At 39.2% G+C, this 24,599-nt stretch overlaps 1 protein-coding gene across 1 annotated transcript in view; it reads left to right on the top strand.

Moving 5' to 3' along the window:
* The window catches only part of RP1 (RP1 axonemal microtubule associated), a 363,653-nt gene that overhangs the window by 250,130 nt on the left and 88,924 nt on the right, over positions 1-24,599 (top strand). Inside the window, exons 19-21 of the mRNA XM_059166436.1 lie at positions 2,015-2,169; positions 13,831-13,889; positions 14,775-14,819. Of these exons, the coding sequence (XP_059022419.1) occupies positions 2,015-2,169; positions 13,831-13,889; positions 14,775-14,819 (259 nt within the window). The remainder of the gene's footprint in view (positions 1-2,014; positions 2,170-13,830; positions 13,890-14,774; positions 14,820-24,599) is intronic.

Raw genomic sequence — 24,599 nt, 5'->3', positions numbered from 1 at the left:
TCTTCAGTTCATTACTGTATATAACATTTACCAGAGAATGGAGAAGGGGCATTATAGATGAAATTAAAATTGGGCAGGAGATATAATTGTAATCAATGTATAGATAAGTAAAAACATGGGTTTAGTGGTATGTTTTGAAGTTCAGAATCAGAGATATAAAAGTATTTTTCTTCCTTGGCTCATTTCACATTTTTCTATTTTTCCCTCAATGCATGGCATGTAATGGGAATGCCAAATGATTTCAAGAGTTTTACAGTTGAGAAACTGTGACAACAACCTTTTAGTTTATTACCAGAATAATTTCACACCAGCCACAGCTCACATCCTTAGCCACTGATTGGGCTGGTTATTGTCATATTCCTCTACAGTGTCCAGTTGTGTCATCAAAATGCAGCGACATATGTAATAGACCCAATTTAATTCTATCTTCAAAACTAAAGTTACTTGAAGAAACAAGAAGTAAACAGGAAGTTGATTTAGACAATCTTTCTGGAAGTTGAAGTATCATAGTTTGGATTTGCTTCAAAGCAGACAATTAGACAAAGACTGGGTTATAGTAATTTATTTGGGAGGTGATCCCAGTAACTATCTTTGGAGTGAAGGAGTTGGGAAAATGAGGCAGGAAAGGGAGAAAAGCCATATAGGGACATTAAAGAGCTGGAACTCCTTCTTGCTGGGAACCTTGAGAAACCCTGCAGAACATCCCTCAAAACTCTCCCACAAGAGGGAAGCCCTCAGGCAAAGAGTAAGTGTAACCTAGAGGGTTGAGAAAGAAAGCTGTCAGCATGCCTAAATTGTCTACCAAAGCAGCAGGAGAACTCAGAAAGGGACCTGGAAGACAGGGGCTGGGACATCAAGCACATCTGCAACAACTGGTGATGTATATTGTGAAATTGTGCATTGTAGAGGCACACTGGGAATTCAGGCACACCCGAGAACATGTACAATCATCATCTTGTTTGCAGAAATACCATTGGACCCGAGAACATGTACAATCATCATCTTGTTTGCAGAAATACCATTGGACTAGTAATGTTTTGAGTTTAGCTTAAAAATTTACATGAACAACAGGGAATCAAGAGTTAACATCCAGGTAGTACATCTTCATATACAGAATTGAAATTTAACCTGGTAATGGTGTAGGCAGCTGTTAAGACAATGTCTCCCATATACACTAGGCTTGCATTTTAACCACAATGTAGGGTAACGGTAGCTAATAATCAACAGTCATTTCTGGGAACATTGCAGACTTAATTAAATTCATGACCCTTTCCTTAGGTAACTTTAGGAAGTTATTCTCAACAACAATCTATGGGGAAGTGATGTGTGAAGGAATTCCTTTTATTCCAACCAGGATAGCATTTACTTTAGATTCTACATCTCTCTAGAAATGTTGGTGACTTTTTGGCGTGACAAAGCAACTCTATTTAGGAATGAAGATTCCAGGATGCTCTTTCACAACAAACCCAAGAATGTGCTTTACATATTATTTACAGAGAGAAGTATAGGGGAAGGTTTGTTGAAGCACAGAGGAAAGGAAGAAAGGAGGGAAGGAGAAAGAGAAGAAAGGAAAAAAGAGGGAAGGGAAGAGGAAGGAAAAATTTGTCCCTACGTGCCTCAAAGTATCCATGGAAACTAAATATTTTGCATATTAGGGCTCATGGTTTTCAACCTGTCCACCTACTAAACTTTGTCACAGGAGCAGGAATCTGCATAAGAGAAAAGCCACAAACCAGAAGCCTTTGTATTAGGGTCTATTTTTTCCACTGGATACTGTTATAAATGGAGAAAATAAAACTGCAAGAGAAAAAAAGCACAGAAATGTATTTTGAATAGGTAAAAGTAATTTGCTTATTTTTCTTTCTTTCCTTCTTATTCCTTTTGATGTTAATGGTAGTAACATTATTTCTTTTAAAGTATTGGGCTGCTTTTGGCAGTCTTGAGGTATTATTATTGCCTGCATTTGTCATGTGCTGTACTCCTATTATTTCTGTGGGGTTTGTCTCTGCACCAGAATGATACATTTCAAGTGGAAACAGTGTCACTTGGAAAACTGCAGAAGGTGCTGTTGCACTGCGAGGCCAGTGAGGAATCCCAGTATTGGTACTGTGAGAAGGTTGTGGTCAGAGAACCTGGGACTGCATCGGAGTCTGTCTTCACCTGTGAAAGGTAGTGCTGGCCCCTGCGGTACTTCAGAGTGTGTTGCAACATGGATAATGCTGTGTGTGTGTGTGAGTGTGTGTGTGTTTTAGATACATTTTTTTTTTTTTGTCATTTACTAAGTATTCCACATCAGCTCCACTCATTGATTGTTTGAATAAATAATCTATTGCTAAGTATTGTAAAGAAAATTTATAATTTCATATTATTTTAATGTGCTATATATCACAATAGGATCAGGTTTTATTTTTTTTTAGATTTTATTTATTTATTTGACAGAGAGAGATCAGAAGTAGGCAGAGAGACAAACAGAGAGAGAGGGGGAAGCAGCCTCCCTGCTGAGCAGAAAGCCCAATGTGGGGCTTGATTCCAGACCCTGAGATCATGACCTGAGCCGAAGACAGAGGTTAACCCACTGAGCCACCCAGGTGCCCCTAGGATCAGATGTTTAATACTGGACAGTTTTACATCAGTCATGGGAGTATTTGTTTAAATATTGGTTTCTTTACATTACTTGAAATTATAGTTAAAATTATAATACTTATAGTTATAACAATTTTATAAGGGAATTAAACAAGAAGGATTTTAGCAAGAAATCTCAGAATAGAACTAAAGAAAGACAAAGGTTAAAATCTAGATAACTTGGACTTTCCCTTGAGCTCCATAACGAACAACAATGTATAAAATTTAAGGTATACAAAGTGTTATTTTGATACACTCATATCTTATGATATGATTACCTTCATAGCAACTTTTATACTATATAATCATAGTACAATATGGTCTATATTCATTACACTCTGCATTAGATCTCTATAGTCTATTTACTACACCTTGTAGGTGTGTACTCTTAAACACCATCAGTCTTATCCTCCCATTCCCCATCCTTTGGGAACCATTTCCGACTTGGGCCTATTGCCTCCAGGTTTAAGCCTTGCTCTCCAGAAACTTGCTGAGACTCCTCTCAGGAAGGTCCCAGCTTCAGCCAGCTTGGCAGTGATGCTTATCGATGCTTGGTTCTCACCCCAGGGAAAAGGATAGGGTCCAGATCCAAGAATAGGATTGAATTAGAACAGGGTTCCACACAAAAACGCGACCTATTGTGGACATGGAGTAGGAAACTTGGGGCTCTATTTTGAAATTTTGAATCCTCAATGTTGGGGCCCTTCAGCCTTCTTTCCAAACAGATAATCAACAGGAAATGAGGCACCTCCCCCAAACAAACAAACAAACAAACAAAAAAACAAAACACCAAAAAAAAAACCCCACACAAAAAAACCCAAAAATGGCACTGGAAAATGCAGTCATATAGATTTGGAGACGTCAAAGCAATTACAAACTTTAATTACCAAACAAAAAATAGAGTTTTGAACATAATGAATCAATTCAACTAAAAATCCTAAAGGCATGGCACTAAAAACTACTACCGGTCAGAGATAACTGGGCTGTGACAGTGACTAGAAGTAGTGGCAACAGCAGTGGGCTCTTCCCTCTTTTCTTCATTGTTAGCCCTTAAATTGAGTCAATTCCTTTACAGAGCACCTGTTTAACTCATTCCTTCTTTCCTGTTCTCACCTCCTTATTCCAGTTCTGTTCTCTGCAGGATTACTGTGGCTGTCTCTGGACTGTCTCGATTCCTCCTTCTTCACTCCTTCTGTGCTCACTACTTTCTAAATAATTTGACTCTGTGCTAAGAGGGCCAGTGTCTAGCTAATCGACCTCTTGACATTTGTAAACATCATTATGATTTTACCTAATCTTCTCTTTCATTCTTCTTTTACTCTTTTTAAAGAATAAATTCTTTAGTAGTATTTTGTTGTATAGTTTTGTCCTAAATATTTTCAAGAAAAACATGTGGGGAAAATAGTGCCTTGTTCCTAAGGCAGTATCTTAATTGCATCATTTCCCTGTTCAAAAAATCTTCATTAATCTCTATTGCACACCATAAACCAAAAATAATCTATGATCTTTCCATTGAAGTCCTTGACTCCATTACCCCCTTCCAACTTGTTTTTTAATTGTCCTCTCACAAGGTCTTAGTGAAATTAGACCATCTATTATTGCCAGAACAAGTTCTGTTCCATTTGCTTCTGTCTGTTGGAGTGTGCTAATCGTCAATCAAGAATGCCCTTCCTTACTCTACTGTTTTTTCTTTAAGTTCTCATTCAAATTCTGCTGCTAGCATGACTTAACTGGCCCAACTGGAAATACTTTTCCTTCTCCCAGTGCTTTCTCTGAACTGAGTATAACACAGAACCCCCATTAGCTAAGGGACAAGTCCTGCTAAAGAGGACTGGGCTTCCTCTCCCCGCCTCTCCCACCCACAGCACAGTTTGGGGCTGAGGGGAGGAGCTAAGAAGTGATTCATCAAGGGTTTTCTTCATAAGTTCTTAGGTTCTGATATTTTTTGTCACATTAATACGGCTGATTTTTTTAAAATGTGAAATCTTCTCGGGATTCTTTAGCTTTATTCATTACCCTGTTCACGCCGACATGTACCTACCATAACATTGGTGCTGCCCAACCCCCACTCACCATTACCCCCACTGCCTCCACCACCACTCCCTGCACTACCTTTGTTCATGTCCGCACTAAGCCAGTGTGCCTTGTCAGGAAAGAAGAAACATTAAGTGATGGCTTACTTTAGTTTCAATAGACTGAGAGTGAAACATTTTAATTACAAAATGCATTTAAGTGACCAGAAGTAATATAACAGATATGCAGTGTCCTAACATAGCAAATGTTAATATTTGATGATCTGCATGTAGTAATAGGTCCTGAAGAAATGGGAAGCAATGCTCATTCACACAATACCCTGATGAGGAAAATAGGTTGCAAAAATCATTCCTTCCTATCCGTGGCATTAAGAGATGAGGCAGATCCTGCCTTCGTAATCTTAAAGAAGCAGAAGAGTAGTGGCCCCAGGAATAGAACTCGGGCACAGCAGGTTCCTCTCTACAACAGAAGACCACTCAGAAGCTGTCTGTGGTTGCTTCTGTGCTATCAGCGCCTTCTCTCTGCATGTGAAAGGTCAAGGACAACTTATTGTAAGTAAGGCAGGTGTTGAGTCTGGATGGCCACTCTGATAGGAAAGGAGAACCATGCTGCACACAGGAGCCCAACGGACCTCCTTCTGTACTGCCTATCCTCTTCTCAGACCTGACGGGGAGCTGGCCAAGGTGGGGTGCTGGGTGCATTCATGACAGCTAATGAGTTCTGGGGTGTAGGCAGCAGAAATCCTCAAGTATATACATCATAGGGGAAAAGAAAAGAAAACCTCAGTATGCTCCTTGATGCTTCCTTATGGGGCAGGAATTTACAGCGCAGCTGAATTAGGACAGAGAGAAAGACCACCAAGTGTTCATTCCTTTTGTAAGTTAAGCGGGAAAAAGTGAAATATAAAGCACCGCTACAGGAAGAGGATGCTTTTGTGCATCACAGATGCTTCCTGTGAGGATTCACATCGCCTTTTCTTTTTTTCTTTTCTCCTCTTTAATTCAACACCCACATCCTTATGGTTTTATTTTATTTCTATACCTGAAGATTTTATTTTTCTGCTCTTTGTACGTTTAATATAGATGGAATACACACCACTGAATTTCTACCATTTATACATAAAGTTTGGCTACTCGAGGTTTGGAGCAAACAAAATTTGTCCTTAAAGCAGGCAAGCATTTCACTATGAATTGAAGTAAATATTCTTTTTACTGTTTGCATTAGCTTCCTACAACTGCCATAACAAATCACCATGAGCTTGGTGGCTTAAAACAAGAGAAATTTATTCTCTCCTAGTTCTGGAGGCCAGAAGTCTGAAATTCGGGTATCAGCAAGGTCGTGCTCCCTCTCAAGTTTCTGGGGGAACGATGTTGCCCTGTCTCGTCTAGCACGTCTGGTGGTTGGATGGTTGCCTGCAGTCTTTAGTGTGCTCCAGGGTGCAACTGCATCACTCCAGAGTCTGCCTCTGCTGTCCCGTGGCTGTGCTTTTCCTTCATTCATGTGTCTGTGTCTCTTCTTATATCAACACTAGTCCTTAGACTAGGCTCACCCCACTTTACACCTGCAAAGAGCCTCTTTTCTAAGGAAGCTCACATTCTGAGATTCTGTGTGAACATGAATGTTGGGGGGATACTGTTTAATTCAGTACACTATTTAAAGGGATCTCTCAAGGTACTGCAAGGTTTATTGGCATTAAATTAGAGATTTCTAGACTTTTCTGTATGTTACCAAACTTGTGCATGTTGTGTACACGTGTGTGTATATGTGTGTGTAGACTTTTAATAAGGAAATCACTGAGCACCTACCTTTTAAAGGACACGATGTCATTTACGAATATATTTGTTAACCCACCTGACCCAGGAGGGTCTAGATTCACAGATAGTTAATGGCAAAGTTCCTCAGTCTGAGGACAAGGAGGACCAAGAACCTCTCAATGTTACCTTCCATTATTCCTGACTGGTTTGGGAAATGAAATTGGCATTAGCCTGTGGGAGCAGCTTATTTGAAATAAAGATCCACCTAAAGGCACTTCTAAATAGAAGGTGATTTATGGATGAGAAATGGAAAAGTTAAATACAAATAAATGATATTTTAAAAAACTATCTAACTTGACTTGTCAAGGCAGAACAGCATGACCTGCTTTGTCCTCTCTAAACCAAATTGTGGTTAGATAGGTAGAGCAACCCTGAGGCATATTATCCTACAGAAGAAGGACAAGATGCTACATAGTGTTCCTCAGAGCTGATATTGCAACTAATACTTTTAAACTATTCCAGCCTCATTTCTATTCAATATACTTTACTTTTTTTTTTTTTTTTTTTTTGAGAAAGGTTGAGATGATTTCTTCTGTGTAAAAGTGGAAGAATGAAGACTTTTAAAAGTCTCCACTTTGGATAGAATAGACTATCAGCAAATCCTAGGTACTTTTTATACGTGGAATGCCACCTCCAGGGGAGGTCCATGTGATGAGGGAGCAGGAGGCTGGCTGAAGACAAAGCAAAAGCTGGCGCCTTGTACCCCCCCTCCATCCGCTCCCCCTCAGTCCTCTGTGTAGCATCCCTCAGGCAGCCCTGACTGCCATGAACAATAAGCAAATAGTTAACTTACAGAGCTCACAATCCTGCTAGACAGGAGTCTCCCTTGGCTTACAAATGTCCTAAATCTCACTAACAAAGACGATTGATAGCAGGATTGTGACACCCCACCAAAAAGTCTCCCAACTATCTTACTGTTAATGGCTGGTCTAAAGACAACACTGATCCAGCCGCAAGGGCAAGGCCTCCAGTAGGCCTCAGACATCCTGGCCCCTTGTAGGCCCTCTTTAGCATATGAAATTCCACTGAAACCTCCCTTCCCCTCACCTTCCCCCAACTACAAGATACAGAACCTGCCATCCCTCACAACCCAGGGCAGCAGCTCTTCCTGCCCACGGGTCCTGTCCCCGTGCTTTTATAAACCACCATTTTGCACCAAAGATGTCTCAAGAATTCTTTCTTGGTCATCAGCTCTGGACCTCAGCCCACCGAACCTCACCTAGGTTCTAGAACTTCATCACATGCTCACCATTTCATAATCCTCAACATGCTCCTAATTGTTGAAAAGAGGGTCTGATGCTCCATTAAAATGAGTGTGAGCTCCATAGGCACATGAGGTAGGCGTCTGAGCAGAGCAGGTAAGAGACCTTCCTCACACCCTTGAGATAGCACCCTTGGCAGCTGAAGCCAGCCTTACACAGCCTGAGGTAAACTTTGCTCTTCTCTGCTCCAGGTCAGCCCTCAGTGCTCCTTTCCACTGGTGCTCTCCTCTTGGGAGTTCGCCCAACTCCAGATCCTCTCCCAGTGCCAGAAGTTTGGCTTTCACTCTGCTGACTGGTGAACTAACAAGAGGCTGTGTCCCCTCTGCTAGGGAGGTGTTCCTAAACCTTCAGGCGGGGCCAACAGTTCCTTCCTCAGCTTTACCAAAGCACATAATGTTAACTCAGCTCTTATTACCTGTTACTGTGCTTATGTATGTCTTTCTGACTTTTCCCAGGTCTCACAAGATGTTCCTCAAGGTTAGGTTGATGTCTCATATTTCTACTTTTACCCTCTACCCACCGTGTATCCCAGAATACAGTAGCTTAAAATTACATGTGTATTCAGCTGAACCGAAGGGTATATATTAATGAAGACACCATAAGCACTAAGGGAGATAACATTAAATGAAGGATTTGGAATCAGAACATGGAATCTAAAAGGTTTAAAGATGTCTTAGTCTCACTAAGAAATATATAAACAAAATTACCACTTAATATTAATTTGAAGCATTTGAAGTATTGGGGTGCCTGGGTGGCTTAGTGGGTTAAGCGTCTGCCTTCATTTCAGGTCATGGTCTCAGAGTCCTGGGATCGAGCCCTGCATTGGGCTCTAGCCCTGCATTGGGCTCTCTGCTCAGTAGGGAGCCTGCTTCCCCCTCTCTCTCTGCCTGCCTCTCTGCCTACTTGTGATTTCTGTGTATCAAAGAAATAAATAAAATCTTAAAAAATATTAATTTGAAGTATTAATACAATAAAAAGAGCTCATTCTTAGAATGAGGACAGGTTGAAAAGAAAGTCCAATATTCCAGTGGTTTTTATGCCAATAAATGGTTTATTTGCCTCAGGATATCTCAGTCTTGAAAAACTGAAGTTACTGGCTGATCAGCCACATCAAGGGCTTTACTGCCTTCACTGGCAGAAAGGGGTGCATTTCCTTGGTTTTCTTTCTGTGGCTTCAGGCGCTGGCAGGGCTGCATCTGATGCAAGAGATTCTTAACCAAAGCAAGGCTAATGATCACCTCTCTACTATTCCATTGTTCTTATTCACAAAGCATTTTACTTACTTAACTGCTTTATGCTAGCTCTGGTGTTTATTCTAAGGAGATCACCTATGAAAGTCCACGCCCTTAGAAGGTGGAAACCAAGATTATCAGGGTCCACAGGACAAACTGTTAGTAAAATGTTGTAGGTGCTCAGGAAGTGTGTGCTATATTGGCAAATTTGTGAATAAATCATAAACTAAGTCATATACAGAGCAGGACTTAATTTATGAAGAGGGTCAGGAAAGGAACCAGGGCAGCCTAGTGGAAACAGCAATCTTCTTTGGCATTACCATAATGGACAAGTAAGTGTTCCACCCAGGCCAGCTGTGTGTAAGGTGTAGGTTTGTGGTGCTATGTATAAAATGAGTTGATCCTTCCTATGTCCCCATGAATCTTTTAGGCTTCTCTTCCAATTCTCCCTAATAAGGTATATTTTGCTCCCTTCCCTAGACTTTCTCCAGGAGCATTAAACTGTCTTACCTCACACGTCTTAGCCTTTTATTCTTTCTTTTTAGTGAAATACTTAGCCTCCAAGGCCCAGGGTAAGATGCTATCCATGCCATGAAGGTGTCTCTGCTTGCCTAACTAGAAGTGAGTTATCTTTACTCTCTTTAAAATTCTCTAGTGCGTTACCTAGACCTTTATGTACTACTCACCACACCATGTCATCCACTGTCATTGTTCATGAATGTGTTTTTCTCATGTACGAACTAGGTGATAAACTTTTTAAAAGTAGGTCTCATACATTTGTTTTTATCATCCAGCATGGTTTCTTGTTCCAAGTACAGACTTGGCCAATACTTAAAGAAGGAATGAAGGAAGGAAAGCAGAAGTGGCAGCAAGGGAATGGGAGAGGAAGAGCAGGAGGAAAGACTAATAAAGAGCAATGGGAGAAACCTTAGAGGTCACCTCATCTTTACATGAGATCCCTCTATAACATGCTCAGGGGTATTGGTAAAAATTGTTCATGTATTTCTTCATTTTGAAAATAATTCAGCTTATAGATAAGTGGTTTTATTTTCCTTTTCCTGGAAATAAGGGGGGAATGATGACTAATATAGATAAGAAAGGATCTTGCAATTTTGATAAAATACAGAAATGTAAAATACTACTTTTATAGGGAGAAAATAATAAAAATTATCATGAGACAGTGAGCAATCATCTAACTTTACTTATTTTTTTTCCCCTAAAAGAGGCCACTATTAATCATTTCTTGCTATTCTGAGCATGTATTTGTGCTGCTGCAGATTTCTGGGCTCTTTTTGTCAGTTTGAGCCATTCCTCAGTATGGAAGTGACAAGTAGTGATGGTGGGAAACTGACAGAATGAGGCGCAAGGATGAGTGTTGCTCATTTTGGGGGGTGGGGGTGGAGACATAGAACCTTCATTCCAGCATTTAGTATTTCTTCTCCCATTTTTTAAAATTTATTTTTTATTTATTTTCAGCATAATGGTATTCATTATTTTTGCACCACACCCAGTGCTCCATGCAATCCGTGCCCTCTATAATACCCACCACCTGGTACCCCAACCTCCCACCCCCCGCCTCTTCAAACCCCTCAGATTGTTTTTCAGAGTCCATAGTCTCTCATGGTTCACCCCCCTTCCAATTTCCCCCAACTCCCTTCTTCTCTCTAACTCCCCATTTTTAATGTGAATGAGTGAATGCCTTATCTAAAATGTATCTCGGATGACATAAAACCTCTATCACCTTTTTAGGCCCCTTCCCCACCAAAAGCAGCCCATATATTCGAGGTCAAAGTCATTTAAATACATTCTGTGATTGTCTACTTTAACCTTAAAAGATAAGAGCAAATTTACTTTGTTCCTATGTTTGTATTTCCTAGTTAGCTCAGTGAAAGGGAACCCCTTGATGATCTGGGGTTTTGAACCACGTTTCTACTGGTGGCTGCATAATGTGTACAGTGATCTTGAGCGAGCAGGCTCCTCCTGCTTACTTTTTATTCTATTTCTTTAATATCACCATGCTTCTCTCAAGCTGTACTGCTCTAATACTTTTCATCTCTTCACTGGATCTGGGGGAATTTTCATGTTCTCATGCAAAACCATGGTTCTCAATCCTCAATAACTAGTCTTGGCTGATTCACTTTCTTTTGCAGCTCATTCTGGGATAGAAATTAAAGGAAGGGTGTGGATACAGACTTAGGCAGGGAAGTAGAGGCATATATACAGCAAAAAATATCGTATGCTACAAATAACTATCATCTACAGCAACTAAGATCTATCCTGTTCTATTAATTAGAAATGGTTCATGAATAAATATCTAATGGCACAATAAAACTATTTTCAAAAAATTTCATAGAAATTATGGCCACTCTGGAATTGAGAGTTTACCAACTTGTCTTGATGATTTCACATTAAGAATTCTGAACCTGGAGCAATATAGAGGGAGTTATTTTTAGTAGGTATCCAATACTCAGAAGTCTCAGTGGCTTTCAGGGCCACAACCCTGTATTAGACCAGTATCTTCTAAAAAAAGAGAAACCATAGAAGGAAACTTCCATAAATGGACTAAACAAAAGACAAGATGAGCATATGATTTTTAAAATTTCAATTGACCATTCAATGAATTCTGGTTTGATTGCAAGGATGAGGAGTTCACCAAGGTTAATGTTAAAAGGTGACTTTGAAGGTGACTCTTTTAGAACCCAGCTTTAAGAAATAAAGCTAGACAGGGGCGCCTGGGTGGCTCAGTGGGTTAAAGCCTCTGCCTTCGGCTCAGGTCATGGTACCAGGGTCCTGGGATTGAGCCCCTCATCGGGTTCTCTGTTCGGCAGGGAACCTGCTTCCTCCTCTCTCTCTGCCTGCCTCTCGGCCTCCTTGTGATCTCTGTCTGTCAAATAAATAAATAAAATCTTAAAAAAAAAATGAAATAAAGCTAGACATTATAAACTAGAGAGTCATTAAGAGCCAGTCACTCCTTTTGGATTTTGAAGGTGTCTCTTTATTGAAACTCTCTATTCATCATGTTGTACACCAGCTTCTTCTCTTTGTACACAGGCTTTTCTCTCCCATATATTTGGCTTGTAGCTAGATTTGCGCTCCAAGATACCATCTGGTCTTAACAATAGAAGTACTGTGAAGTCTCCATGAGCAGTGCCATCTGATCACAGTTTCTATATCTCTTATGTAAAGATATTAAGACTGATTGACCAAGCATGGATCAAGTATCCATATCTGCCCCAGTCAGTTAGGACAAAAGGCAGGTCCTCTGGTACAAACCTTACTGTTCAAGGCCTACCTCTCTAAGGCACACTAACAAAGCATGGTGGAAGTGGTTAGAAGGAAATGGGATCTCTCAAAGCTTTTTAAAAATGGAGAGATGAACTGTCCTGAGAACTGAGTAGAACAGCATGAGCTGACATAGTTCACCTTTATACCTCACCTGTTAACATCACCTGGTGAGTTCAAGGCCATTGTGGTGGGGTAAGTCCCATATCTCCACCTCTGAGTCACTTGACGTTCTCAGATCCAGTGACCTACCCTTCAACGTCCCTCACACGGCCCCCCACCCCCCGCCCCCAAGTCTTTCCCAGCAGGCTCCTGTGCTTCAGCCATGTAAAACATCATCTCTGTACCCTTGTCAATGCTATTTTTTGTCCCTGCGTTGCCCTTCCGAATCTCTCATTTGCCCGTCAGACGTCTCTATACCTACTGTCCAAACTTTGGATCAAATATCACCTCTTTGTTGACATTTGTTTGTTCCTTATTCCTTTGTCCTTCCTCATTCTTGCCATTCAAAGTTGGTCAGTCTCTTTTTCTGTTCCTACAGTATCTATAAGTATTTCTTGCATCACCTACAACTCTACATTTATACCCTTACACATCTTGTTCCTCATTTTATACTGAAAGCTCCTTCAGCTCCTCCTGTCTCTACTGGTCTTCCTGTATCCCTAGCACTTAGCAAAGGGCCTGGAACACAGAAGGAATTTTCTAAATGCTTATTGAATGGATGGATGGATGGATGGAAGGAAGGAATAGAAGTGTGTTTAAATGTGGGATAATAATAACTGTAGTTATTGTGATATAATAGTAACATTTATGTACCCCCTGACTATTCATTTCAACTATACAGCAGCTCTGTGAGGAGATAAGTTAGTCAAGAAAATGAAGCTTCAAGTGGGTAATATCCCAGAGCTGAAAGTGATAACATTGGTTTTCTGAGTTCAGTCTTGGCTTTTTCTACAACATGGAGCTTCTAACACAGAAGTTTGGCTGATTTAGAGGGAAACTTCCAGGATGAGCTATTACTTAGCATTAGCACATTTTCCAAACTGGTAATATTTTCATCAAGTTTTAAGGTAGTACCACTATTTTTGGAGACACTGAGGAAGAGATATTAAAGGAAGTCATGTGAAAGCAAGATAAAGACCTCTGTAGAGGATGTATTAAAATGAGGGAACTTCTTTTTCTGTGCCAGTGGGTGGGCGACACTTTCTAGCCTAGCCGGGGTATTAGGCTCAAAGTCTTAGGGCCAACCTTTGCCTTCATTACAGTTTGGTAGGGCAGTGCTTTGCTGGAGGCCCAGGTGCATTTATGAACATTAGTGACTGAAGACTGATAAACCTGGAGAGGTAGATCGTTAACAGGTTTAATAGTTTATGCGTTTTATTCTTCAAGCCACAGTTATGATATTCCTACCACAATCATGAGTTCACAGCAGATTGGATTACTTGACTTTATAAAAAGCTATTTTTATAGTTACCTTTTAATGTTCAAAATTAGTGCAGAATTGAGCTTATTGTAAAAATTGAGAAAAACAAAAATTAATTTTCTCTTCTTTTTTCTTCTCTCTTTTTTCTTTCTTTTCTTCAGATGGCTTCCCTTTATGTCTCAGGGCACAATTCATTCAGAAATTGAACTTTATCTTGAAGGTGAGGACTAATGAAATCTTCAGAAAATACAAGATGATTTTTTAAAGGTTTTATTTAAGTTCCATTTAATTAACATGCAGTGGTTTCAGGTGTACAGTAATAGTGATTCAACATTTCCATACATCAGTGCTTGCTCATCATAGCAAGTGTACTACTTAATCCCTACCACTTAATAGCCCCATCTACTTAACCCATCTTCCCTAGCCACCACCTCTCTGGTAACCATCAGTTTGTTCTCTGTAGTCAAGAGTCTATGGTCTTGGTTTGTCTCTCTCTCTCTTTATGGAAACAGCCCAAGAGCCAAGAGTCCATTAACTGATGAATAGATAAAGAAGATGTGGTATGTATATATACATACATACCCACACACACAGTGGAATATTACAAGATGGTTTCAATACAACTGGGTGTCATGGAACATTCCCCCATTGTCCCCAGAATGTTCCTTTTGATAGTTTACCCTTTGCATCAGATTTATCATTATTCCTCACAGTGAAAATAAAACCACATGTAAAGATGTGTCTTGGCAGCATCATATGCCCTACTGCAGATTAAAAATAAGCCTAAGGATTGGCAACCATTAGAGATTAAAAAAAAAAAATCTTATTTATTTATTTGAGAGAGAGAGAGAGAGTACAAGTGTGAGTGGGGAGGAGCAGAGGGAGATACAGACTCCCTGCTGAGTAGGGAGCTCACTGTGAGCAGGAAGACTGATGCAGCTCAGTCCCAGGGTCCTGAGGTCCATGACCTGAGCCGAAGGCAGGCACTTAACCATCTGAGCCACCCAAGTGCCCCATGCTACCATTAAAGAGTTAACTCACACTTCTTTTTCTCCTTGTCATCAGACAGATCTATTATTAACTCACTTCACTTTTATTTTTGCAGAAATGCAAATAAATCATCAACCTAAAATACAAGAGGAAGAAAATGGTAAATGTTTTTGCTGCTTTTTATCTTCTAATCATCTGAAATGATCTATTTCTGTCTCAAGATTATCTGCCTTACACATTTTTAGTATTTTCTTATTGAGTTTAAACTACTGATCAAAAATATTTAAAGTGAATATAGGAACAGGCATTATATTATGCTTTGATTTATAAAGAAACAAACATAAGTAACTTTAGCCCCAAATGCTTTTTCCTGTCAATAATTTAAATATATGGTTTAAATAATCATTTTCCTGATGATTGATTACTATTAATTATCCTTTTTCTTTTCTTTTTTTTTTTTTTTTTACTAATTTTGCATATTGGTTCTCAAATTTCTTTTTAAGTCTTTTGAGGCTAGCTTTTTCATTAGATATTCTTCAAATCAACCTGAAATCATTATTAATGTATTTACATTTTAAAGCTGATCTGAATGAGATGGATAAACACTAATACGTATACCAAGTTAACAAACCTTTATGTCCCCAAAATGTTTGTACTGTGTGGCAAGGGTTAATGCTAATATTATTATATTCATAAAGCCTTGTATTGGTTAAGTGGCCACTGAGATGCAAACATTATGTCCATTCTGCTAACCAGCATTTGCATTCATTATATTAGAAATTATATTTTGACTCATATTTTACATGTTTTTTAGTTATGTATTGCGGAAAAACTGTACATGTGTCAGTCTGTTAACATGAATGTAATTTTACTACTGTTCTAGAATCTTCTAGTAATTTTAAGGGACCTTGAGAGTTCTGTGTCTTACAGTAAGCCCCTAAGTGATAAAGCTTGAAATGACACTCTAAGTAGAAAAATTAACCATTGACCTCAGGACTTGATGGTGTATATATGACTAATAGAGGCTAATAGTTTTTTTTTTAAAGATTTTATTTATTTATCCATCAGAGAGAGAGAGAGGAGAGAGAGAGAGAGTGCAAAAGGAGGGGAGTGGCAGGCAGAAGGAAAAGCAGGCTTCCCGCTGAGCAAGGAGTCCAATGTGGGACTTGATCCAAGGACCCTGGAATCATGACCTGAGCTGAAGGCAGACACTTAACTGACAGGAACCCAGGCAACCCTAGGCTAATAGTTTTGTACTAAAGATTTTAAATAAGGATCAAAATGTTGAAAGTCCTCTGTTAATAATATTAACCATGTAATCAACATAGGGATACCAAATATAATGAAGTTGCATTATATAGCAGATGTGTTTACCAAGGAGTTTTTTTTTTTTTTTTAAAGATTTTATTTATTTATTTGACAGAGAGAGATCACAAGTAGGCAGAGAGGCAGGCAGAGAGAGAGGAGGAAGCAGGTTCCCTGCTGAGCAGAGAGCCCGATTCGGGGCTTGATCCCAGGACCCTGGGATCATGACCTGAGCCGAAGGCATAGGCTTCAACCCACTGAGCCACCCAGGCGCCCCTACCAAGGAGTTTGGTAGATATACTTTTTTAGTGTATTGATTAAATAAAGTATTACAAAATGTTTTCTTATAATTAATCATTTATTTGATTTAGTGTATTTTTATGGTCTCATGAAAATGTCTTTATTTTTTTATAGTACAAATGCCGGTTAATCACAGACCTTAGTTCATGGGACACTATCATTATTTGTCTGTGGATCGTTCTCTTTTATTTCATTTTTAAATTCTGAAGAATGTGATTTTTAATATTTCCTAGGATATGATTCTAGAAATACATTAGTAGTTTTATGCTTATATGAATAAGCTACTTTATGGTGTGGAAATATCCTTGGGAAGTTAAGTAGACTAATCTGATGAGGCAGTGTTACATTGTGGTTAAGAGTGTTGAAGAAAAAGACGTGATTTTGAAAGTACATAAAGCATATTTATGTAATTCACACCCTCTGTATAGCTGCAGTGGGAAGAAGGTAGACCAAGATGCTATTACCATTTAATGGTAGAAAGGAAAAGAAGGAATCAACTGAGTTCATTTAATTTCACTTTGAGGTGATTAACAATAAATATAATTATGTGCCATCATTAACTCTGTGTTTAATGAATTCTCACAACTATCTAAGACATGTTTCCTAAACTTGACACCTTATAAACATAAATATTTATAATTAATGTAGTTGAAATAATTTATCATAGTGAAACTGGATTTCTGAGTTAGACTGAACTTATTCATGGATAATATTCCTAATGTACATTGCTAGATTGAATTGTCCAACAATTATCAATGCCTTTTGTATAATGTTTATAGCTATATTTATTAGCTACAGCTAATGTATGTAGCCATTATGATAAGCTTTCTTTTAAATTCTAATAAACTTACAATTCTATAGTAATAAATAAATTAAATTACTTCTAATTCTAATGATTTTTCCACATAGTCCTTGAATGATCTGTGAAGGCAGCCATATTATATGTGAATAATGACAACTTTTCTTGTCCTAAGATGCTATCTAGGTCTGTGATACAATGCGGAATAGAAGCAGTAATGGCAAACATTAATAGTGAACACATATAACATTTATTATGCAGGGTCTAAGTGTTTCAGCTTTATCTATTTATTTATTTATTTATTTTAAAAAGATTTTTATTTATTTATTTGACAGAGAGAGATCACAAGTAGGCAGAGAGGCAGGCAGAGAGAGAGGAGGAAGCAGGCTCCCTGCTGAGCAGAGAGCCGGATGCGGGACTTTATCCCACGACCCCCACGACCCTGAGATCATGACCTAAGCTGAAGGCAGTGGCTTAACCCACTGAGCCACCCAGGCGCCCTAGATATATTTATTTAATCCTCACAATAACCCATGAGGTAGACAATATCATTATTCCATTGACAGATGATGAGACTGTAAGGACAAGATGAAAGGACAAGATTTTTTTTTTTTTTTTTTTTTTTTAACTCACATAAGGTTACACAGGTACACTGGTGGCAAATAGGAGATCTGGAATTTGAATCCAAATCCTCTGACTCCAGGGTCCGTATTGTTCTTTTTTTTTTTTAATAGTTCAACAAATATTTATTGAACATTTCCTATGAGTGGGATATTTTGCTAGGAAGGTATTGGGGATACAAAAATAATAAATGGTTAGGTCCCTAGCCTTCGGTACTGCCTCTTGTTCTTTTTTTTGTGTTGAATTTTTACGTCTTGTCATTTTGTCCCGATAAGAGTAAATGAAGGGGCGAGTAAAATACTAAAAGGGTGGCAACAACCCCAGGAAAATATGCTTTAACCAAATTAGAAGAGATCCAAAATCGTGAGTGGGGAGAAAGGGGATAAAAAGAGGTTCAAAAAGGAAGAAAGAAAAAAAAAAGAAAAAAGAAAAAAAAAAGAAAAGAAAAAAATTTTTTAAAAAAGAAAACACCTAAGAAAAATGTAAAAAAGAAAAAATATATATATTAGATAAACTAGTAAAAAATCGTTAAAAAAGAAAAAGGTAACAGTTAAAAAAAAAAAAATTTTACCCGAAGGCGAGAATAAAAAAAAAAAAAAAAAAAAAGAAAAAGAAAAAATTAAGTTAACTGCAAGACTAAAAAAAAATCACAGGAAAAAAGCCATGAGTTCCGTGCTTGGCTTTCTCCTCCTCTGGATTTCTGCTGCTCTCCTTGGTATTGAAACCGCACTCCTTGGTAGGTGAACTTGGTCTCGGCTGGATTTCTTTTTGATCTTCTGGGGGAGGGGCCTGTTGTAGTGATTCTCAATTGTCTTTGCCCCAGGCGGAATTACACCGCCCTTACCCGGGGCTGGGGTGAGTAATCTGCTCGGGTTTGCTTTCAGGAGCTTTTGTTCCCTGAGCGCTTTCCATAGAGTTCCGGAGGACGGGAATACAAATGGCGGCCTCCTGGTCTCAGGCCGGAGGAGCCGAGAGCCCAGGGCCCCACTCCTCAGTGCGCCCTCAGAGAACAGCGCCCAGTTACTCCCGTCTGCCTGACCTCCGGCCGCGCTCCGAGCTCACTGAGCCTGTGACCGGTTCAAGGTAACACCGAGCTATGAGCTTACTGTCGGCTCTGTCTCTGCAGCCGGCTTTCCCGTTCCAATACCCGCAAGCTCTGCGACACTCAGATACCCCCGATCCTTCTGTGACCCTGCGGGACCTGAGGCCACGCTGACCCCGCGTGGGCTTCGCCCCGGTTTAGCCTCTGGAGCGATGTCCCTCAGTGGAACAGACTTTTAAAAGTCCTGATTTTGTGCGCGGTTGCTCCACGACCTAATCAATACAGACATTGGTAATATGTCAGATCTAGAGTTCAGAATGACAATTCTCAAGGTTCTAGCCGGGCTCGAAAAAGGCATGGAAGATATTAGAGAAACCCTCTCGAGAGATATAAAAGCCCTTTCTGGAGAAATAAAAGAACTAAAATCTAAACAAGTTGAAATAAAAAAAGCTATTAATGAGGTGCAATCAAAAATGGAGGCTCTAACTGCGAGGATAAATGAGGCAGAAGAAAGAATTAGTGATATAGAAGACCAAATGACAGAAAATAAAGAAGCTGAGCAAAAGAGGGACAAACAGCTACTGGACCACGAGGGGAGAATTCGAGAGATAAGTGACACCATAAGACGAAACAACATTAGAATAATTGGGATTCCAGAAGAAGAAGAAAGAGAGAGGGGAGCAGAAGGTATACTGGAGAGAATTATTGGGGAGAATTTCCCCAGTATGGCAAAGGGAATGAGCATCAAAATTCAGGAGGTTCAGAGAACGCCCCTCAAAATCAATAAGAATAGGCCGACACCCGGTCACCTAATAGTAAAATTTACAAGTCTCAGTGACAAAGAGAAAATCCTGAAAGCAGCCCGGGAAAAGAAGTCTGTAACATACAATGGTAAAAATATTAGATTGGCAGCTGACTTATCCACAGAGACCTGGCAGGCCAGAAAGAGCTGGCATGATATTTTCAGAGCACTAAACGAGAAAAACATGCAGCCAAGAATACTATATCCAGCTAGGCTATCATTGAAAATAGAAGGAGAGATTAAAAGCTTCCAGGACAAACAAAAACTGAAAGAATTTGCAAATACCAAACCAGCTCTACAGGAAATATTGAAAGGGGTCCTCTAAGCAAAGAGAGAGCCTACAAGTGGTAGATCAGAAAGGAACAGAGACCATATACAGTAACAGTCACCTTACAGGCAATACAATGGCACTAAATTCATATCTCTCAATAGTTACCCTGAATGTGAATGGGCTAAATGCCCCTGTCAAAAGACAAAGGGTATCAGAATGGATAAAAAAACAAAACCCATCTATATGTTGCCTCCAAGAAACTCATTTTAAGCCCGAAGACACCTCCAGATTTAAAGTGAGGGGGTGGAAAAGAATTTACCATGCTAATGGACATCAGAAGAAAGCAGGAGTGGCAATCCTTATATCAGATCAATTAGATTTTAAGCCAAAGACTATAATAAGAGATGAGGAAGGACACTATATCATACTCAAAGGGTCTGTCCAACAAGAAGATCTAACAATTTTCAATATCTATGCCCCCAACGTGGGAGCAGCCAACTATATAAACCAATTAATAACAAAATCAAAGAAACACATCCACAATAATACAATAATAGTAGGGGACTTTAACACTCCCCTCACTGAAATGGACAGGTCATCCAAGCAAAAGATCAGCAAGGAAATAAAGGCCTTAAACTACACACTGGACCAGATGGACATCACAGATATATTCAGAATATTTCATCCCAAAGCAACAGAATACACATTCTTCTCTAGTGCACATGGAACATTCTCCAGAATAGATCACATCCTCGGTCCTAAATCAGGACTCAACCGGTATCAAAAGATTGGGATCATTCCCTGCATATTTTCAGACCACAATGCTCTAAAGCTAGAACTCAACCACAAAAGGAAGTTTGGAAAGAACCCAAATACATGGAGACTAAACAGTATCCTTCTAAAGAATGAATGGATCAACCGGGAAATTAAAGAAGAATTGAAAAAAATCATGGAAACAAATGATAATGAAAATACAACGGTTCAAAATCTGTGGGACACAACAAAGGCAGTCCTGAGAGGAAAATATATAGCGGTACAAGCCTTTCTCAAGAAACAAGAAAAGTCTCAGGTACACAACCTAACCCTACACCTAAAGGAGCTGGAGAAAGAACAAGAAAGAAACCCTAAGCCCAGCAGGAGAAGAGAAATCATAAAGATCAGAGCAGAAATCAATGAAATAGAAACCAAAAAAACAATAGAACAAATCAACGAAACTAGGAGCTGGTTCTTTGAAAGAATTAATAAAATTGATAAACCCCTGGCCCGACTTATCAAAAAGAAAAAAGAAAGGACCCAAATAAATAAAATCATGAATGAAAGAGGAGAGATCACAACTAACACCAAAGAAATACAAACTATTATAAGAACATACTATGAGCAACTCTACGGCAATAAATTTGACAATCTGGAAGAAATGGATGCATTCCTAGAAACATATAAACTACCACAACTGAACCAGGAAGAAATAGAAAGCCTGAACAGACCCATAACCAGTAAGGAGATTGAAACAGTCATTAAAAATCTCCAAACAAACAAAAGCCCAGGGCCAGACGGCTTCCCGGGGGAATTCTACCAAACATTTAAAGAAGAACTAATTCCTATTCTCCTGAAACTGTTCCAAAAAATAGAAATGGAAGGAAAACTTCCAAACTCATTTTATGAGGCCAGCATCACCTTGATCCCAAAACCAGACAAGGATCCCACCAAAAAAGAGAGCTATAGACCGATATCCTTGATGAACACAGATGCGAAAATACTCAACAAAATACTAGCCAATAGGATTCAACAGTACATTAAAAAGATTATTCACCACGACCAAGTGGGATTTATTCCAGGGCTGCAAGGTTGGTTCAACATCCGCAAATCAGTCAATGTGATACAACACATCAATAAAAGAAAGAACAAGAACTATATGATACTCTCAATAGATGCTGAAAAAGCATTTGACAAAGTACAGCATCCCTTCCTGATCAAAACTCTTCAAAGTGTAGGGATAGAGGGAACATACCTCAATATCATCAAAGCCATCTATGAAAAACCCACCGCAAATATCATTCTCAATGGAGAAAAACTGAAAGCTTTTCCGCTAAGGTCAGGAACACGGCAGGGATGTCCATTATCACCACTGCTATTCAACATAGTACTAGAGGTCCTAGCCTCAGCAATCAGACAACAAAAGGAAATTAAAGGCATCCAAATCGGCAAAGAAGAAGTCAAATTATCACTCTTCACAGATGATATGATACTATATGTGGAAAACCCAAAAGACTCCACTCCAAAACTGCTAGAACTTATACAGGAATTCAGTAAAGTGTCAGGATATAAAATCAATGCACAGAAATCAGTTGCATTTCTCTACACCAACAGCAAGACAGAAGAAAGAGATATTAAGGAGTCAATCCCATTTACAATTGCATCCAAAACCATAAGATACCTAGGAATAAACCTAACCAAAGAGACACAGAATCTATACTCAGAAAACTATAAAGTACTCATGAAAGAAATTGAGGAAGACACAAAGAAATGGAAAAATGTTCCATGCTCCTGGATTGGAAGAATAAATATTGTGAAAATGTCTATGCTACCTAAAGCAATCTACACATTTAATGCAATTCCTATCAAAGTACCACCCATCTTTTTCAAAGAAATGGAACAAATAATGCTAAAATTTATATGGAACCAGAAAAGACCTCGAATAGCCAAAGGGATATTGAAAAAGAAAGCCAACGTTGGTGGCATCACAACTCCGGACTTCAAGCTCTATTACAAAGCTGTCATCATCAAGACAGCATGGTACTGGCACAAAAACAGACACATAGATCAATGGAACAGAATAGAGAGCCCAGAAATAGACCCTCAACTCTATGGTCAACTAATCTTCGACAAAGCAGGAAAGAATGTCCAATGGAAAAAAGACAGCCTCTTCAATAAATGGTGCTGGGAAAATAGGACAGCCACATGCAGAAAAATGAAATTGGACCATTTCCTTACACCACACACAGAAATATACTCAAAATGGATGAAGGACCTCAATGTGCGAAAGGAATCCATCAAAATCCTTGAGGAGAAAACGGGCAGCAACCTCTTCGACCTCTGCCGCAGCAACATCTTCCTAGGAACAACGCAAAAGGCAAGGGAAGCAAGGGAAAAAATGAACTATTGGGATTTCATCAAGATCAAAAGCTTTTGCACAGCAAAGGAAACAGTTAACAAAATCAAAAGACAACTGACAGAATGGGAGAAGATATTTGCAAACGACATATCAGATAAAGGACTAGTGTCCAGAATCTATAAAGAACTTAGCAAACTCAACACCCAAAGAACAAATAATCCTATCAAGAAATGGGCAGAGGACATGAACAGACATTTCTGCAAAGAAGACATCCAGATGGCCAACAGACACATGAAAAAGTGCTCCATATCACTCGGCATCAGGGAAATACAAATCAAAACCACAATGCGATATCACCTCACACCAGTCAGAATGGCTAAAATCAACAAGTCAGGAAATGACAGATGCTGGCGAGGATGCGGAGAAAGGGGAACCCTCCTACACTGTTGGTGGGAATGCAAGCTGGTGCAGCCACTCTGGAAAACAGCATGGAGGTTCCTCAAAATGTTGAAAATAGAACTGCCCTATGACCCAGCAATTGCACTATTGGGTATTTACCCTAAAGATACAAATGTAGTGATCCAAAGGGACACATGCACCCGAATGTTTATAGCAGCAATGTCCACAATAGCCAAACTATGGAAAGAACCTAGATGTCCATCAACAGATGAATGGATCAAGAAGATGTGGTATATATACACAATGGAATACTATGCAGCCATCAAAAGAAATGAAATCTTGCCATTTGCGACAACATGGATGGAACTAGAGCGTATCATGCTTAGCGAAATAAGTCAAGCAGAGAAAGACAACTATCATATGATCTCCCTGATATGAGGAAGTGGTGATGCAACATGGGGGCTTAAGTGGGTAGGAGAAGAATCAATGAAACAAGATGGGATTGGGGGGGAGACAAACCATAAGTGACTCTTAATCTCACCAAACAAACTGAGGGTTGCTGGGGGGAGGGGGTTTGAGAGAACGGGGTGGGATTACGGACATTGGGGAGGGTATGTGCTTTGGTGAGTGCTGTGAAGTGTGTAAACCTGGTAATTCACAGACCTGTACCCCTGGGGATAAAAATATATGTTTATAAAAAATAAAAAATTAAAAAAAAAATAAAAGCAAAACTTAAAGTAAGGTCTGTTCAATCAGCTGTATCTGCCATTAATTTCAATAAATATCCAATTAAATTTGTTGATAGGGAGCTCACGAACCTTGGAGAGAAATAGATCACTTCAAAGAATCTGGAGCCCTTTGGAAGCCTTGATGAGTAACATCATCTTTCAATGAGCTCATACCTAATATTAATTTTAATTTGATGAATATACCCTGGATAATTTGAAAAATTTATGGGACTTGGTTTACAGGTTGTTTTTCCTTTAAAGAGGACGCAAAGTGTAAAAGCTGAGTTAATTAAAATGCACATTTATTTTAAATACACTGGCCAAAAAAAATAATAATAATAATAATAAATGGGATCCCGCCTTGAAGTAGTACCTCCCCTTTGAGGAATGGAAGGGGGAGAACCCATTGAGGGACACTGCCAAGCACCGTACTTTACATGGATGATCTCATATATGATCTCATTTGACAGGTGAGGAAATGGAGGCTCAGAGAGAGGGGCTGTATGACTTTCTCTAGATCATTGCTGTCCAGTAGAATTTTCTAGATGATGGAGATAATCT

Source organism: Mustela lutreola, chromosome 3 (assembly GCF_030435805.1).
Source record: "Mustela lutreola isolate mMusLut2 chromosome 3, mMusLut2.pri, whole genome shotgun sequence".
Lineage (NCBI taxonomy): Eukaryota > Metazoa > Chordata > Mammalia > Carnivora > Mustelidae > Mustela > Mustela lutreola.
This window is presented reverse-complemented; position numbering and strand designations above follow the sequence as displayed.